This window comes from Hirundo rustica, chromosome 9 (assembly GCF_015227805.2).
Source record: "Hirundo rustica isolate bHirRus1 chromosome 9, bHirRus1.pri.v3, whole genome shotgun sequence".
NCBI classification, from domain to species: domain Eukaryota; kingdom Metazoa; phylum Chordata; class Aves; order Passeriformes; family Hirundinidae; genus Hirundo; species Hirundo rustica.
Genome location: NC_053458.1, coordinates 15,721,610 through 15,737,526, shown reverse-complemented (window position 1 = coordinate 15,737,526; position 15,917 = coordinate 15,721,610). Strand labels below are relative to the sequence as shown.

At 42.9% G+C, this 15,917-nt stretch overlaps 2 protein-coding genes across 2 annotated transcripts in view; one reads left to right on the top strand and one right to left on the bottom strand.

The window, feature by feature from the left end:
• Nucleotides 1–15,917, top strand: part of KYAT3 (kynurenine aminotransferase 3) — a 411,900-nt gene that overhangs the window by 315,614 nt on the left and 80,369 nt on the right. The gene's annotated exons all lie outside the window — the stretch shown is intronic.
• LRRC8C (leucine rich repeat containing 8 VRAC subunit C) overlaps nt 2,872–15,917 on the bottom strand; it is a 59,626-nt gene continuing 46,580 nt past the window's right edge. Inside the window, exons 9-10 of the mRNA XM_040072521.2 lie at nt 11,473–11,614; nt 2,872–8,958 (exon numbers count right to left, since the gene is read on the bottom strand). Coding sequence (XP_039928455.2) covers nt 6,688–8,958; nt 11,473–11,614 — 2,413 coding nt within the window. The 3' untranslated portion in view covers nt 2,872–6,687. The remainder of the gene's footprint in view (nt 8,959–11,472; nt 11,615–15,917) is intronic.

The following is a 15,917-nucleotide window of genomic DNA, read 5'->3' as shown; positions in this document are numbered from 1 at the left end:
AGCCAACAACTTGATCCTAAGGGTAACCTTGTGACTGTACTGGAGTTTTGTGCTACTTAAACTACTTTCTTCTCTCTGCTCACAGCAAGGAAATGGGATGGCAGAGCTTTGCCAAAATATTTTTCTAAATAAATAGAACTGCAGGCAGTCTCCACAAGCCAGTCCAACAGTGCCACGTGACCCCGGCTGGCAAGAGACAAGGATTACATTTAAATTCAATTTTAATTCAGAAAAACATCAACACTTATTTACCACAGTTCATAAAATTCATGTGACAAAATTCCTCTGACAGACAGTTTAGTAGCCCTCTTACTCCCGCAATGTAAAACCACAACAAATCACGTCAGCCTATGCTCCGGCGTATCGTACCAGCCAGCAGCAACTCACGCACTACTAAGTGACTCCTTGCTGAAATCTCTGCGTGCTCTGGGGCTCTCGGTGCATCTGGAAGTCCTAAATTCCCTTGCCACCTCTGTCAGGTTCCTGGAGACCTTACAGTTGTCTGAAGCAGGTCAGGTCTGCCTTTTTTATCACAATTGCAGCACAGTAAAGGGACATGGTCACTCATGTCCCATTTGGCCCACCGAGAGAGCTTTGGAAGGAAGCACCGTCTTGCCATTACCATTCTCGATGTCCATGCCACTGCCACCTTGTCACAAGAAGGAGTCTCCTGGATGTGGTCCCCATACCCACTGCTTCAGTTACATCTTCATGAGCTCGGCAGCAGGGGAGAGGACGGATTGATAAAATCATCCTTGACAGTAGAAAGATGCAAGCTCACCTGCAATGCAGGTGTTGTACTCCACACCCCTGGCATCACACACCTTGCCAGTGCTGCCCACGGCGGTACCTGGGAACCTAGCCTTCACCAAAAGCCATCAAACCCCACTGCTCATGATTAATTCACCCCTTGATGGTATTGTATTTCTGAAAACAACCTCCCTGCCAGCACAAGCATCTTCAAATGTGTGCTTGGAGCCAGAGGACTGGAGTGAGGTCCTCATGCTGGTCTGGGCTTCCTTACATGGAAGCTCTGGAGCCATTGCCGTCCATTGCATGCCTGCCAACCTCATGTTCTCCCACGACACACCAGAGTTCTCAAGCCCAGTGGGAACAGGGCAGGTCCAGCCCAGATTTTCCCTCAGGTCCTCTGCACCCAGTGTTACAGACAAGAGCAGGATGAAGGGCAGCCCCTGTGATGGACAATCAGGAGCTGAGCCTGGTGGGCCAGGCATCCCTGTGTGGAGGAGGACCTGCAGAGAGCTGCTGAGCTGAGCTGCCCTGCTGGTGGGACACTGCCTGCCCACCCCTTCCCTGCCAGCCCCAGCAAGGAAGATGCTGAGGGGCTCGTCCTCACCCTCTTGTCAGAGCTGCTCCTGTGTCCATACTCCTGCAGTGCTCCCAGCCTTTGCCTGTGTGCATTGCTCCCAGGCACCTGCTCCTCATGGGGATGGAGGCATCAGGGGGGAGACCTGCCCCCTTGGCAGGAGGGGTATTTCTGAGGCAATCACAGAGGAAAAATAAGAAAAACAAAAACTGTTTTTCATCGGAATCTTCAGAGCTTATCTTCCCCTTACCCAACGGGGAAAAAAGGACAGACGTTGCAGGTTTTTTTACCACAGCATATAGGGCATTTCTCAAATGTAATATATGAAGATGTACAAACAAACTGTCATGGCTACAGTGAATTTCCAGTAGCTATTTGGCATGAAGTGAAGGACACACTGGCCCTAGCACTGCTGCTTGCTGGCAAGGAGAGGACATAGCTGCTTGTGGGGTTGTGTTCTGGCAGTCTCCTGGGCACAGTACCTGCTCCAGTTAAATCCCACCCCCAAGCACACATATTCAGGAAAGCGCAAGAAGAGGTTTTCAGGACTCAGCTACCTCAGGCCATGAACATCTCCTACTACCAGCACACTCAATAAACAGGGCGACATCTTCACCAGCAGCTGACATTGCCATAGGATGCCCTCGGTGGTTACCCCCGTGCCATGGTTCCCATCCTCTGGATGTAGCCCTGAGATGGTATCTCTGGTGGGCTGGTGGGAAGGAGCAGCGCTGCAAGGAGTGGACCAGCTTTCCCAGCCCTCCACATTGCCAAAAAGAACAGCATGGAGGTAAAACCAGGCACTGTCAGGAAGTCTCCTTCGACTCTTCTGGGAGACCCGCCACGCCCCAGGGCCAGCATGTCCCCATGCCAGCTCCCTGCCAGGGCTTATCCAAAGGCAAAGCTGACGCAGGCTGTGTTTACCACTCCTCTCCTCCACTGGGACCACAAGCACCAGAGGGAAGCAATTCCTGCTCCATCTTGGCAGGACAGTGCCATCTTGGTATGAAACACCAAAACCGGAACACATTATTCCTTACAACTTAAAGAAACAGAAATGAGGAAAACATCCTATACCAAATGCAGGCAGCCCGACTGCCTTTGGAGCAATCTCCAAATCTCTTTTTTGGAGATTTGGATTTATAGGGGAGTGTGTCAGATGCAAGGACTATCAGCACCATTTCCCTGGCAGCGCAGACACATGACAGGGGGGAGGAAGGAGCCCGCACACCCCTGGCTGCGGGCTGGCACGGCTCCCAGAATATCCCCCAAGCCCTGGCAGAGCACAGAAACCAGAGCAGGGGGTTGCTCCAGCTTTTTTTCCTGGCCATTTTGCTGGCTGTTGGAGTCAGGCAATGGAAGGAGGTGCACAAGCGAGACCATGCAGCTGTAAATCCTGTCAAGTGTAACGATGTTTTTTTAAAGCATATTTTCTTGATTTCCCTCCCAAGGGACCAAGCCCAAAAGATGGTTATATTTGATCTTTAGGTAACCCAGAAACAAAGTGTTTCCCAAACAAATAATCACATTGCAGACTGACACTGTTCATTATTACAAAAGAGCATTTTATTTCTGTTTTTTTCTGGGTGTACTATATTGCAATGTAACACTATGCAGGTCTATTGTCATACTAAGATTCTTGCTACAGAATTAAGTTTGTCCATTTGGTCAAATTTCAAAGTTTTTTCTTGGCATTCCTACAGGACTCATTACCACTTAAGCACATGAATTATTGATGTGCCAGAACAGTGATATAAGCAGGAGCTTTCCAATCAGAATTTGCAAAAGTTGTTGGGCTGGCTGGATGCATGAGGTCAGCACAAATATCCGGGGAGATGCACATCTCCAGATTTTGATCACAAAGCAGATTTGCTTGTCAGGCTCAATGTACTGTGAAGGTTGTCTTCTTACTTTTGATGCAATCTTTGTCCTCTGTAATTCTGTTACCAAGGAAGATTTTATTATTTTTGAGCAATAATGAAAAAATGCCTTGCTTAAATTCTGGAACTGTCATACTTGTTAGGCACCTGATTAATATAAGTAGTTATATAAACTCTTTGTATATATACAAACCATGCTAAAGTACTGTCCACAAAATGTCCATCCATTCTAAGTCAAATACTACTGGTCACAGAAAAGTCTAGTATGAATCGCATGTGAATATACATAGGAGCAGTACATGATTCACTGAGTAAATATGGCACTTTTACATATTTTCCTGGATGTTACAGAGAATTAGGAAACAATCTTCCCTCAGCTGACTCATTTCTAAGTTACTGTAATATGGGTTTGGAAAATACACCCCAGAACAGACAGTAAGAAGTTTAGAAAAGTCAACAGTGCAGCTACCTGAGTTTGTTTCATTAAGAAATTAACAGTAATGTGGTATTTTATCATCCACTGTGAGCCTGAGGGTTGTCTACTCACAAAAGCCAAGCTGCCTAACCCTGCTATACATAAAACAGCACAGTTCTCCAAGCACATGGCTCGGCAAGACGATGAACTGACCTAGCATCTCCAAAGGGGCTTGTCCCGCCTTCTCCTTGTACAGACCCCAGATGCAGAATCCTGTCCCCTTGTTACTCCCATCCTAGTGTCCATCCAATCCTTCAGAGAGCTGATCCAGCAGAAAATTAGCCCCTTTTTTAGACTAGCATAGTTTTCTGCTGGCTTGAAAAGTTAATTTGTCCTGTGGAGGGATCAGACCAGCACCAGACCTGTAAAGGTACACGAGAAGCAGCTAAAACCTGTTGGCAAGAATAGAGAGCATGGGAGGAGGAAGGAGCTGCCCTTTTTTGGTGACAGTGAGCTGTCAGACTGACAATGCTGTCTCAGCTCACCAAACCCTTGGAGAAGATACAGTTATTAGTGTGAAAGTGCTTAGACCGGTATAGTTTATTCCTAGCAAAGTGAATAAAGATATGCCAGCACAAGGCACTTTATACTCATGTAACTGTGTCCACATGAGGGGTTCACTGGTATAAATATAATCAGTAACAAACAAAACCCCACATCCCCTAGGTGATATATTTACAAAAATGGCATAGAACACGTCTCCAACCTTCAGTTATGATGTGTGCATAACTTCCATTCAGAAACCAGACCACAAACTAGACATGAAACATTAGACACAAAATAAATTAGGGATTTAAAATGCTACATCTAGGAATATAAAGACTTAAAAAAACTTTAAATGCAATCCCATATTTAAAATCTAACTAAGAGAACTATACAGCTCCACCAATTACCTGGACATTTCAAACAGTTTACATTCACTGGGGACAACAGCACTTTGGTTTACATAATTAGGTTAATATGAGCAATGAAATGTTTCTCTTTCTCACATTACATCAAAGTGAAATACATTTAGAATATATATACTGCCAAGCTGTTCCAGTAAGTGCACTCCACACATGAGCAAGGGTAGCTCTTGCAATAGCTACATCAATTATAGGTCTTCAATAGAACTAAATCAAACCCCTTTTAAAAAGCTTGATTTGATTCCTTCATGCCTGACCCATTTTTGATTAATCACATGGATCTTCTCCAAAACATAGCCAAGCACAAAAAATAAGTCTGACCCGGTACTGTGGCAAGCTCACACACCAAATTCTGTAGCACACCCTGGATTAATGAGGAAGCTCTCATTGTAGTTTGTCACCCCACCTTTATAAGTCATACTCTTAAACCAACTGTACACTTTTGTACCAAGCTCAAGAACTCAGTTTAACTGTAGCTCAAAACACACAATGGCAGTTAGGAAACACTGAAGAGCAACCAATCTGACAACTGTCAAATATTTTACATAAATTTAAGCAATCAGCAATTCATCCTCTGCAATTTATGAACAGCATTGCCTCCTAGGGAAATGAGGACTTGTTCCTAGATATTCTTGTGAAACATTTATCGAGTGCCTGCATCTTACTGAAGTATGGGTTGTTGGATGCGATAAAGAGATCTCCTCCCAGCAAAATATTTTACTACTTTTGATCAGCTTAAATTAGCTTGTGAGCAGCACATCCCTTTAAAACCTGACTAAAAGAAATCAAATGGCTGGATTAAGTAAACAGCTGAACATGGCTTCAGAGGATAAAGTTCCCAACCTGATGCACAATAATCAGAGGTTACATTATTTTAAAAAGCAAACTTCCAACTGTAGGATTTTCAATTTAATTCCCCTCTGGGAGATGAAAACATAGCTTTCATCACTGTCCTTGGGTATGCTGGGCAGGCTGAGACTTGTGAGAAACTACTGTATTCATTTAATCTCATTTTTGCAAATCTGCAAATGTTCCTGTGCTGAGCTTGGTTTTATGCTACCCAAGCTAAATCAAGGAGCGTATTAGAGGCTATTTCCTTGTCAGGAGCTTTACAAACCGAGTATGACTGCGCTTTTTCTGGGCCCCATTCCTAGAAGGTGCCAAGCAATTTGGTGGGGAAGTGGGCTGAGGGGGCAGAGGGCATTTTCCCTCTTGCAGCACTGGTGTTTAAGGGAGGGTGGGATTTTTCAAGATATCATTTCATCTTGTTGAGTTGACATTTCCAACACAGTGAGTTCATTGCACCCCTTCCATTCAAGTTAGTAGGAAATGGGCAGCCACACCCCTTTGCACTGTTAAGAAAACCTTCAACGTGACTCACTTTGGTCCCGATTCCACTGTGAACTGTGACCTTACTCTTCCTGCACCAGAGAGGAAATAGCAGTGAGTGCCTCGTGCTCAGTGCAGTGTGAAAATGGGCAACCAGACTGAATTGCCAATAGGCCCTGAAAGAGTTCTGCATGTTCCTTCTCACCTGTTAAAATACATAAAGAACCTTTTCTACTTGCTTTGACCATCTGAGAAAACCCTGTTGTAAGTAGAAAGGATTGTCAGCCTAGATTTGATCTTGTTAGATGTTGAACACCTTCTACTGCCACTGAAGAAAAGAAGAAACAAAGGCATTCAACACCTGCAGCACCACCTGTTGAAGACCACGTCCTAAGGGATTAACAATAACTAGGAAGAGAACACAATCATCTATTACAAACTATGCAACCCAAAGCATACTTCTTAAACACAGTTTCCCGGGTGGGATTAGAAAATGGAAAGAAAAACCAGCAGACAAAATCATTTACTTTTACCAGTAAAAATTAAGTTACAGATGCCCTTGTTCTGAAGGCAAAACAAACTTAAAAATATCTTAAAACAGTGAAAAAATATGAGAAAATTTTATTTAAAAATATACGTACTCCTTACTCCAAATTTGTTTGTACAGAAAGGATTTGAAAAAGAAAAAATAACAACAAATTAAATGCATATTTGGAGCATTCTCTAGAGCGTTTTGGTAGAAGTGTTATTTCTGTAAAACTGAGCAAGAAGTTATTCAGCTTTCATTTGCTCCCTGACATCAGAAGGCAAAGTTTCAAACAAGTTGTCCTCTACAGTGAAACCAGTCCTTTTCAGAGCTCTACACTCACCGAGCTCAGGTGGGAGGATTTCAAAGTGATTGCCTTTAATATCCAAGTAGGACAGCAGTGTCAAATTACCAATTTTAGGTGAAAGGACTGACAAGTTATTTTTCCCAATTTTCAACGTCTTAAGTTTTTTGCAAAAGTACAGTTCATCTGGCACACTCTCCACTTTGTTGCAAGTAATGGAAAAGTATTGTAAACTCTGCAGAACTCCTATTTCGGGTGGGATAAAGCGAATGTCATTGTAAGACAAATCCAAATATCTGATTTTGTTGCATAGGAACAGGTGGGACGGAAGAACCTCTATTTTGTTATGGCTGAAGGAAAGCCACTCTAGACTAGTGAGTTTCTTTATATGCTCTGGGATGTAGGTTATACTGTTGTACCACAGCTTCAGAATCGTCAATTTTCGCAGATGTTGAAAACTTACAATTTCTTCAATGGATTTGAGGTTGTTTTCCTTTAGATCCAATTCCTGAAGACTGAGAAGGCTGAAGACTGCATGAGGGATGCGCTCTAAATCACAATGAACCAATTCCAGCTGTGTCAGGTTGACCATCTTCTTCAGGTTGTTGAGCATCACTAACTTAGTGCCATCGTTATGAATACACAATTTTTGCAGGTGACTTGAAACATCAACTGCAGACTGTGGGATTTTGGACAAATTACTTTTTATGTGAAGAACTTTTAGGCTTTTAAGCTCCCGAAAAGACTCCAATGTAATGTTTTTAGAAATATCGTGACTTAGGGAGCCAATTAAATAGAGCTCTTCCAAATTTCTGAGGCCATACATCCAATGTGGAAGTTCTCTGATGTCATCAAACTTGACACTCAAGATCTTGAGATTCTCCTTCAGAAAAGCCAAGGCAGCACTGTGGATTTTCACAGAGCACTGGTGCAGTGAAAGCTCCTGGAGATTATCCAACTGTGCAATGGTTGCTGGTATCATTACATTATTAATTATTTCAAGTTTTAAAGACTGCAGCTCAGTAATTTCAAACACTGTGTCTGGTAGTCCAGAAAGCATGAAAAGCTGTAGCTCCAAATGGCTGTGGGAGTTTGTCTGTAGCCTCTGTCGCAGTTTATCTGCAGTCCACTCATTGTTTAGGTTCAGCTGTTTCAGCTTATTTTCACTGACTTCAGACAGGAAGACAGCAAAGCGCTTGGAGTAGAGAGGATCATACTGATCGATCATATGGAGCATAAAAGCAAAGTCATTCTTGACGTCTGGGATATCATCGATTCCCGTCTCTTGCCGAACATACTCAAAAGAATATTCTTTCAGTGAGCGGTAGAACAACCAGTACAGTGTATAAAGGCAAGTCAGGCCATAGATGCTGACAAAGCACAGGTAGCAATAAGAAAGTTTAGAGAACAGATGGGCCATCGTGTGGTTACAGCAAAAATTCTTGTATCCTGTCATGTCTTCAATATCAACGTTACAGACTACTGTAAAATTAACTTCTGAGACAAGTGCAGTGTTGTAAGCAATAATAATAAGGAATTTAATTACCTTAAGTACAGTCTGGCGAACGTACATGACATAGAGTATATCACCCTCCTCAACATGCAGTCTGAACTTCTTCACCTTTTCAAACAGTGCTTTGGCCTGTTCACCTTCTTTTTTATCTAATGCCCCAGGTGTTCCCTTATCCACAACTAACTTCTCAGGGATTGATTTTAAAGACTGTGTCTTGACCAAAGTGCCTTCAGTGTTTGGCTGAGTAGTATTAGACTTGTTAATGTTGTTCTTCCTGTTATCCTTCTCTTCAGAGTCTTCCCCTGACACCTCGGATAAAGCTCTTGTTGTCCAGGGAGAATCAAAGCATTTCCCAAGTATTGAAATGAAGTGTTCAATTTTGGAGCTTGATCCAGGAAATTTGAACCAAAAGTTACTACACAGCATGAAGACCAGTGTGTGTATAAGGACAAGGTAAGGGAAGTACTTGGCATACCAGTGCAGAGCCCGTTCATAGCACACCTGATTTATAAAGCTGTATTGCTGAAGGTCCAGATCAGTCTTGAGTCCTTTCATTTCAACCGTAGCTGGGGGGGTGGATGGCTTCGCTGGTGGAAGGGGGGTGGTATCTGGTATTGTGTTAAACACATTTGAACTATTAGATTGGTTCTGGCAAGGCTGGACACGCTTTGGAAGGCATATTATCTTGTCTTGCATGACCTGGAACACACAAAAAGATATCTTTTGAACTGATGTACAAACAATGGTGGCAGCACGGATGGGTAGCTGTCCTTGGAGAACCTCCAGCTGCCAGGCATTCCTCAACACAGCCTGCTACTTGGACCCACAGGCTGTGCCATTATTATTCTCAACAAGGCACTTGTTCTATATGCCAAGAACTAGGCCACCCCCTTCTATCTATGATTAGCTTTCCATAATTTGAATAAGAGGGCACCGAGACAATCTGGAAAAAGGAGAAATGTGGGGAATGCTTCCAGAAAAGACCAGGGATCTCTTGCTGTGCTCTGCTTTCTCCAGAGACAGACTGTTACTGCCAGGTGTATTCACCCTGGCTACATGATGTTCAGAGACAGCTCAGGCTTGACAGCGGCACAACTGCATTCATGTGGCTGTACTCTCCCACTGTGATGTCTTATCACACCAAAAATGGCTGACAAAGGGCTAATGTGAGCATACCTAGGCTGGGCCATTATTAATCTTCAGGCTTAATAAAGACAGATAAGGACAGGTCTTTGATGGTATTTGTGAGTGCATGGACATAAATTTTATTTGGTTTCTTATATATATATATACATAGAGTCATCATAGAATCATGGAATGATCTGGGTTGGAAGAGACCTTAAAGATTATCTACTTCCAACACCCTGCCATGGGCAGGGACACCTTCCAATAGACAAGGTTGCTCAGAGCCCCATCCAACCTGGCCTCAGACACTTCCAGGGATAGGGCATCCACAATTTTTCTGGGAACTTCAACCCATTTCACTGCCTCAACATCCTCACGTGAAGAATTTCTTCCTAATATCTAATCTAAACCTACCCACTTTCAGCTAAAAGCCCTTACTCCTTGTCCTATCACTACAAGCCCTTGTCCAAAGCCCCTCTCTATGAGGGCTTCTGTAGGATAGACTACACATCTGGGGAAAAAAAAAATCTAGCTCTGTTCTTGAGTCTGTCTGTGAAAAAAAAAACAAACAAGCTCGCTAAATCCGGGATGGCCATCCATATTGACAAACTGAGGTCAGAGTGCCTTTAAGGACCAATCACCTTTGGTTTAATTTGGGATAACAGTTCTGATTTCAATGCAAGGCTCCCCACAGGTCTGAATTTAAAATGCTAATCCATGTGATAAACCAAGGAGCTCTCTTCCTTGCCCTGAATGACTAACTGGGATTAGCCCAAACTAAGAATGTGTGTGTAGTGTAGATGTACTCTTTGACATCATGGTTGTTGAAAGCACTTAATATAAGGTATGCAACAAGAGCTACCAAAATCAGATGATCTTTGATGATCCCCCCTGGTGTAGATGTTCAGATAAGACCACGTGTTTTGAACAGCATCAGTGCCATAACTGTTGACACATCAAAAACTTCAGTAGTTAATCTATGTCTGTAAACTGTCTGCTACTGTGATATACACCCTTAGTTATGTCCTGGATTTATGTATCCCACGATAAGTTGGAATAAAGACAACTTGCCCATTATTTCAGTATTTCCACACATTCTTTTCCACTGTGCTTCCTCCAATCAAACAGGTAAACTTAAAACAGAGAACAACTATAACAGATTTGCTTTGTGTGGTTAAGCAAACATCTACTAATGCAAAATTCAGTTTTATAATGAGATTTTTAAACATGAGTGTTGTATCAACTCAAAATACTTAGAACGGAGAACACAGGCGAAACTATAGTTGATTTCATGTGAAATTTGAGACATAGTATATCTAAATCCTACACTGTGTAAGGGAGCAAATTTCTCTGAAATAAGAGCTCTGACAGTGTGTCCCTTTAGCTCCATTTCAAAGTCATGCCAAGAAACTTGAGATCCATGTTTGAACCTATACTGTAACTTTATATTTTTGTAGAGTCATTCCAAACAGCATTTTTCATTTCTTTTCTGCTTTTGGCTCTTCAGCAAATGTAACTAATAGTGACTGACAATAGTGTCAATTGTTTATGTGTAAGCATCCTCAGAGACATTTTGGAATGGAAGAGACATAATATTAGGTGTGGGTGTTGTTAATTGAATCAGCACATTAATTTCAAACCTCTTTAAAGGATAAAGACAGAAACAATATTAACATTTGCCAAATAAAGAAAAACAGGAGCTACAAAATTCCATTTTTTTAAACTTTCAAACAGCAAAATGGTAACAAATAAGAACTGAAGTCGATAATCTGATTTGTTATGCCAAACTGAGGTGAAAACAGTGATCCAGACACCAGCCAAACCAACAGCTCTTATCTTAGTTGGCACAGTTCCATTGACTCTAGCGCAACTCTGCTGATTCACAACTGCTAAAAGTCTGGTCTGTGTTATTTGATGTTGCGACTTAAACAGCTTTAATCCTGGGACCGGCACATTTTTGCTTTGTTCATGCTGAGCCCAAGAGATGAAAGAAGATGGGACACCACCATTCCAAGGCCCTTCCTCATTTGTGGCGTTCTCTCAGCAGCCCCGAGAGCCCCCGCCACGCCTCTGTGCCCTTTGATTTACCTGTAAGGTGCACCCGAACACTCCGATCATCAGCATGGCCACCGAGAGATAGTCCGTGAACACATCCCACCAGGGCTTCAGCACCCGGAAAGCCGGCTGCTGCTCCGAGAACTGCCGGAACTCGGTCACAGGAATCATCGTCCTGCAAAACAGCAAGGGCAGCTCAGCGTCCTGCAGCTCGGATCCCGCACGCCGTGCGAGCAAGTGATAACCCCGCTCTGTAAATGGAACTCGCAGGACGTGGCACAGAAGTTCCCAGCTACTGACACCCCACCGCAGAAGTGGGATGCTCGTGCTGTCACTACCCAGCTCCTGGAAGGGAGAGCCTGCAATCCCATCCACGCAGGCAGGCAAATCCCTCTCTCTGTTGACTCCAGCAATCTCTGATGGGTCAGTGAGGCCATCTGCATCCTTGAAAACCAGCCCATTCTGTAGACAGGGATGTTCAGCACCATACACATTAGCCCTGATCTCAAAGGTCTGGCTGAAATGCTTGTCCTGCAAATTTCACACACCTTTTTGGATATCGTGGTTTCATTCACTTCCATTCTATTCATAGTGGTTTCAGGAATGCTTTGGAATATGCACTGCAATTTTAAATCTACTCTGTTTTGAATGAACCTAAGGTGCTTTAGGTAACCAAAACTACAGCCAGATCAAGGGCTTTATCTTCACCTCAGATGTGTAGGCTTACATCATCACGTCCTCTGAAAAACCAGCTAACACATGAGCATGTACAGGCAAAGCAGCTGATATTAAAGCCTACAGCATACTGTGTAGCTGAATCCCTGAGATCAAACCAGTACTGAAACTCCTTAGTAAGTTACAGTGGAAAGATAAATTCAGATGGGAATGTAACAAAAATACTCCCAAGGGCAATTAACAAAATTTGTCCTTTAACTAACATCATAAATGATCACCACAATCAGTTCATATCACAGTAGCACTGGAAGTCTGTAATTCTGATTCAGCTGCACACTGGGACCCATTATTGTGGGTTTGGTGACATCCATTTCTGGGCAGGCTTAGTGATAATAAGCACACTCTTGCTGAGAGGCAGCCCAGGAACTTGGGGGATTCAGTTCACTCAGAGCCAGGGAACAGGAAGGGGATGATTCAAGCCCTAATGGCTGCAATTCATTGCCAGTGTACAGCCATCCTAAGGATTAAGGACTGACCTCCACTAACTGGCCATACATGTGTGAAAGGATGCTCCCTTTGGCACCTTCTCTGTCTCTGCCTGCCCATCTGATCCTCAGGAGATACTGTAGTCCCCAAAGGCATAAGGTGAAATCTATAAATGAATTTGTGGTAGTAGCTAGGCTGGGGCTTTGCAGCCAACTAGCATAAAAACTTTTGTTACTTGCCCAACGCCTCTGTTGCAACCCTTCCATGTTGCTTGGCCAGACAGGAGAATGGCTCTCTCAGCCTCCTGTCCTTCTAAAGTCTGTCCCCAGGACACAGGCTACAATGCCAGCTGAAACCATACACACCTCTTACACAGCTGGCAATCCCCAAGATGAATGCAGGCTGTCCCCCACAGCACTTTCATATTAATAGACCATCAATGAAAGTGATGGCAATGCAAGTCTGACTTCACACAGCCAGGTCAGAGGCTTGGCAGCATCCTTGCCAACAGGCCTGAATTGCTGCACTGCTGCTGGAGGAATGCAGCATTTGTTATCAATTGGCAGGCAGCCAGGAACCACAATCCTGCCTTTCGTGTGCTTGTCTTGCAAATGTTAGCAGACATATCAGGGAGGATATACCTCTATAGCAGAGAAAAGCTGAGGTGCCTGCTGGGACAAACCTCTGTTGCCTTTCATTCTTCTTTTATAAATACTGGTAGAAAAAGTGGATCTCATCAATTAGAAGTACCCCATGTAGCTTTAAGTACATGCCCAGCACTCCTTCAGCTAAACCTCTGCTGGCAGATCCCAGTGGCACCTGAGCTGAAGAACATCATGCACAATCTCTCTTCCATTCCCATATGCATTTCACTGCCATTGGTAAGGAATTACCCTTCTCTTTTTCATTTCCACATAAAATGCAGGTGATTGAGTAGCTGCTGGTAAGCTTTATTATTTTTTTTTCAATTAAGCATTGAAAGAGAGAAAATTCTCAAAGGAATCCACTAATACAAATGGTAGCTAAGCAGTTGCCATGCAACGGTCCTTCTCACGGCTTTACAACACATATATTACTGTTGGCTCCGGTTTTGAGGCCAGCTGGCTGACTGGAATGCCATCAGTACACCCAAGAATACCTATCAACAAATTACTTTAAAATCACAACATTTTCTTCCCTCCCCTGCAACAATGGCTTAGGAGTGCTCTTTCATATTCTGATGGCACGGCCTCTAGAAATCCTATTTTTAAGATCTTTTTTGAAAAGAATAAACAATTTGAGTGTCAGGTAAAGACAGAATTATGTTCCCTGCAGTAGAGATTCTTGACAAAATGCAAGTGCTCACATGCTCAGAAATGTGTGGAGACCCAGGAGTCGCTGGTTAGACACCCAAGGAACTGTGGATCTGAGCCACAGCGTTATGAAAGGCAGCAGCACTGAATCATGGGCCGTGCCTGACAGCAGATGAGACTGGAAACTATCTTGCAAATTACTGTGCAGGGACAGCTTTCAGACCAAAAAATCCTTTAGCTGTGGTTTTTTATAAGTTTCACTATGTATTTTTAGGGGTTTTTGTTGTATCATATATTTGCCTTATTTCTCCTAAGTGATGTGTGGGGAATTTAGATGAAGGCAGATAGGTTCTGATACCACAAACACAAGCTGCCCTGATCTCTTGTTCCCTTCAGAGGCTGTTGTTTGCATAGCGTGACTCCTCATTAGCGGAGTGCACACGCTGTTACCCCGATTAAAGGGCCACGCAGAGGGAGAGCTGCACACGGAAGGGCCCTCTGAGCCATCCCAGAAAACCCATCTCTGGGGGTGGAAGGTTTGCAGTCCTACACCAGACATCAAAACCTTGTTTTCCCATATTGTTAAAAAAAGAAAACAAACATTACTGAATGGTGACAATAGTACGCTACATAAAATAACAGTTAAAAAACCAACAATGTCTACTGACAGTATTTTTCAGCTTTGGGGAAAAAGGCATTTGTGAGAAACTTTAAATGGCAATTGAATGTGATGAAGTAAGAAAACCGTTTTCCAACACTCAGTGGTAGAACCCTATTGCCTCTCCCCTCGCTGTTTTAGGAATCCTGGAAAATGCTGGAAAGAACTGCAGAGCAGCCTAGGCTAACCAGCACTGCTGACATCTGCACGCAGAACAAAATGACACCAAGTCACTTTTCATTTGTCTCCCTTGTCCCTCTAGCTTTTTTCCAATTCTGGCTTCTCCAGGGATGGAAAGAACATCTATCAGCAGAAACTCAGACCTCAGGGAAGACACAGCAGGTCCACCTGGCTCAGAACAATCCAGAAAAATCCCTCCTGGCCATGTCCAAATCCAGCTCTTCCCACTGCTACACCCAAAGGTGGTCTGTCAGACTCAGTTAAAATAGCACACAAACCAAAATAATGATTCAATCATCAGTTTGAACAAATCAAGGGGTGTTAAGGGATGTTAAGAAGTCACACTGCAGTGCAAGTCACAGCACACCATTCACTGTAGGACGCCATCTCTGGGACAGCACACCATACACTGTAGTTCTTATCTCTCCTTGTAACCAGGAGATAAAAGACAAGGAGTTCAACATTTCAGCTGCTGAAAACTAAGACTGCGTTACTAATTTGCATTCACTCACATTCAAAAAGCTATTTAATTGCACAATAAATTGTAGTGGAAATGTGGCATCCGACTAATTGTAAAATTTTATTGTAACCTAATTTAGTGAACACTAGAGTTCTAAATATTGGACATTCTTTTCAATTAAAACCAGACCTTGTTTTTTTTCCTTTCTCTTTCATTTTTAATAATCCTCAAACCCTAGAGAAAAAAAAAAAAAAAGGCACATGAGATAAGTCATCTGATATTCAGCTATCAGAAGAGGATAAAAAAGGAACTTGGATTAAAAAACAGCTGTACTGGCTGTTAAGCAGTGTTGTAGAACAGAGCTGTGGGTCTGCCAGATTAAATAAAAATAATAATAATTTAAAAATTAAACAGGAAAAAGAAACAGTAATAAAAAATCCCAAAACAAACAAAAGAAAAAAACCCATAAAAACACTGGAGGGGAGAGAAATCAGCAGTGAGTCTTACTTTTAAATTTTAAAATTTCAAAATTTCTAAGAAATGTAGAAAGCTTGGTGAGTGAAGATGAGTATGTCATAATAAGATTAAATACTTGAATCCTGCTACATCCATCCATCTACTCCATCGGAAAACCCAACTACAGGAATCTCCTAATGCATAGGAGATCAGGGGCGAGACACAACAAATTAACGTGACCTGAAAGAGCTAAGGAGAACAAATAGATCCA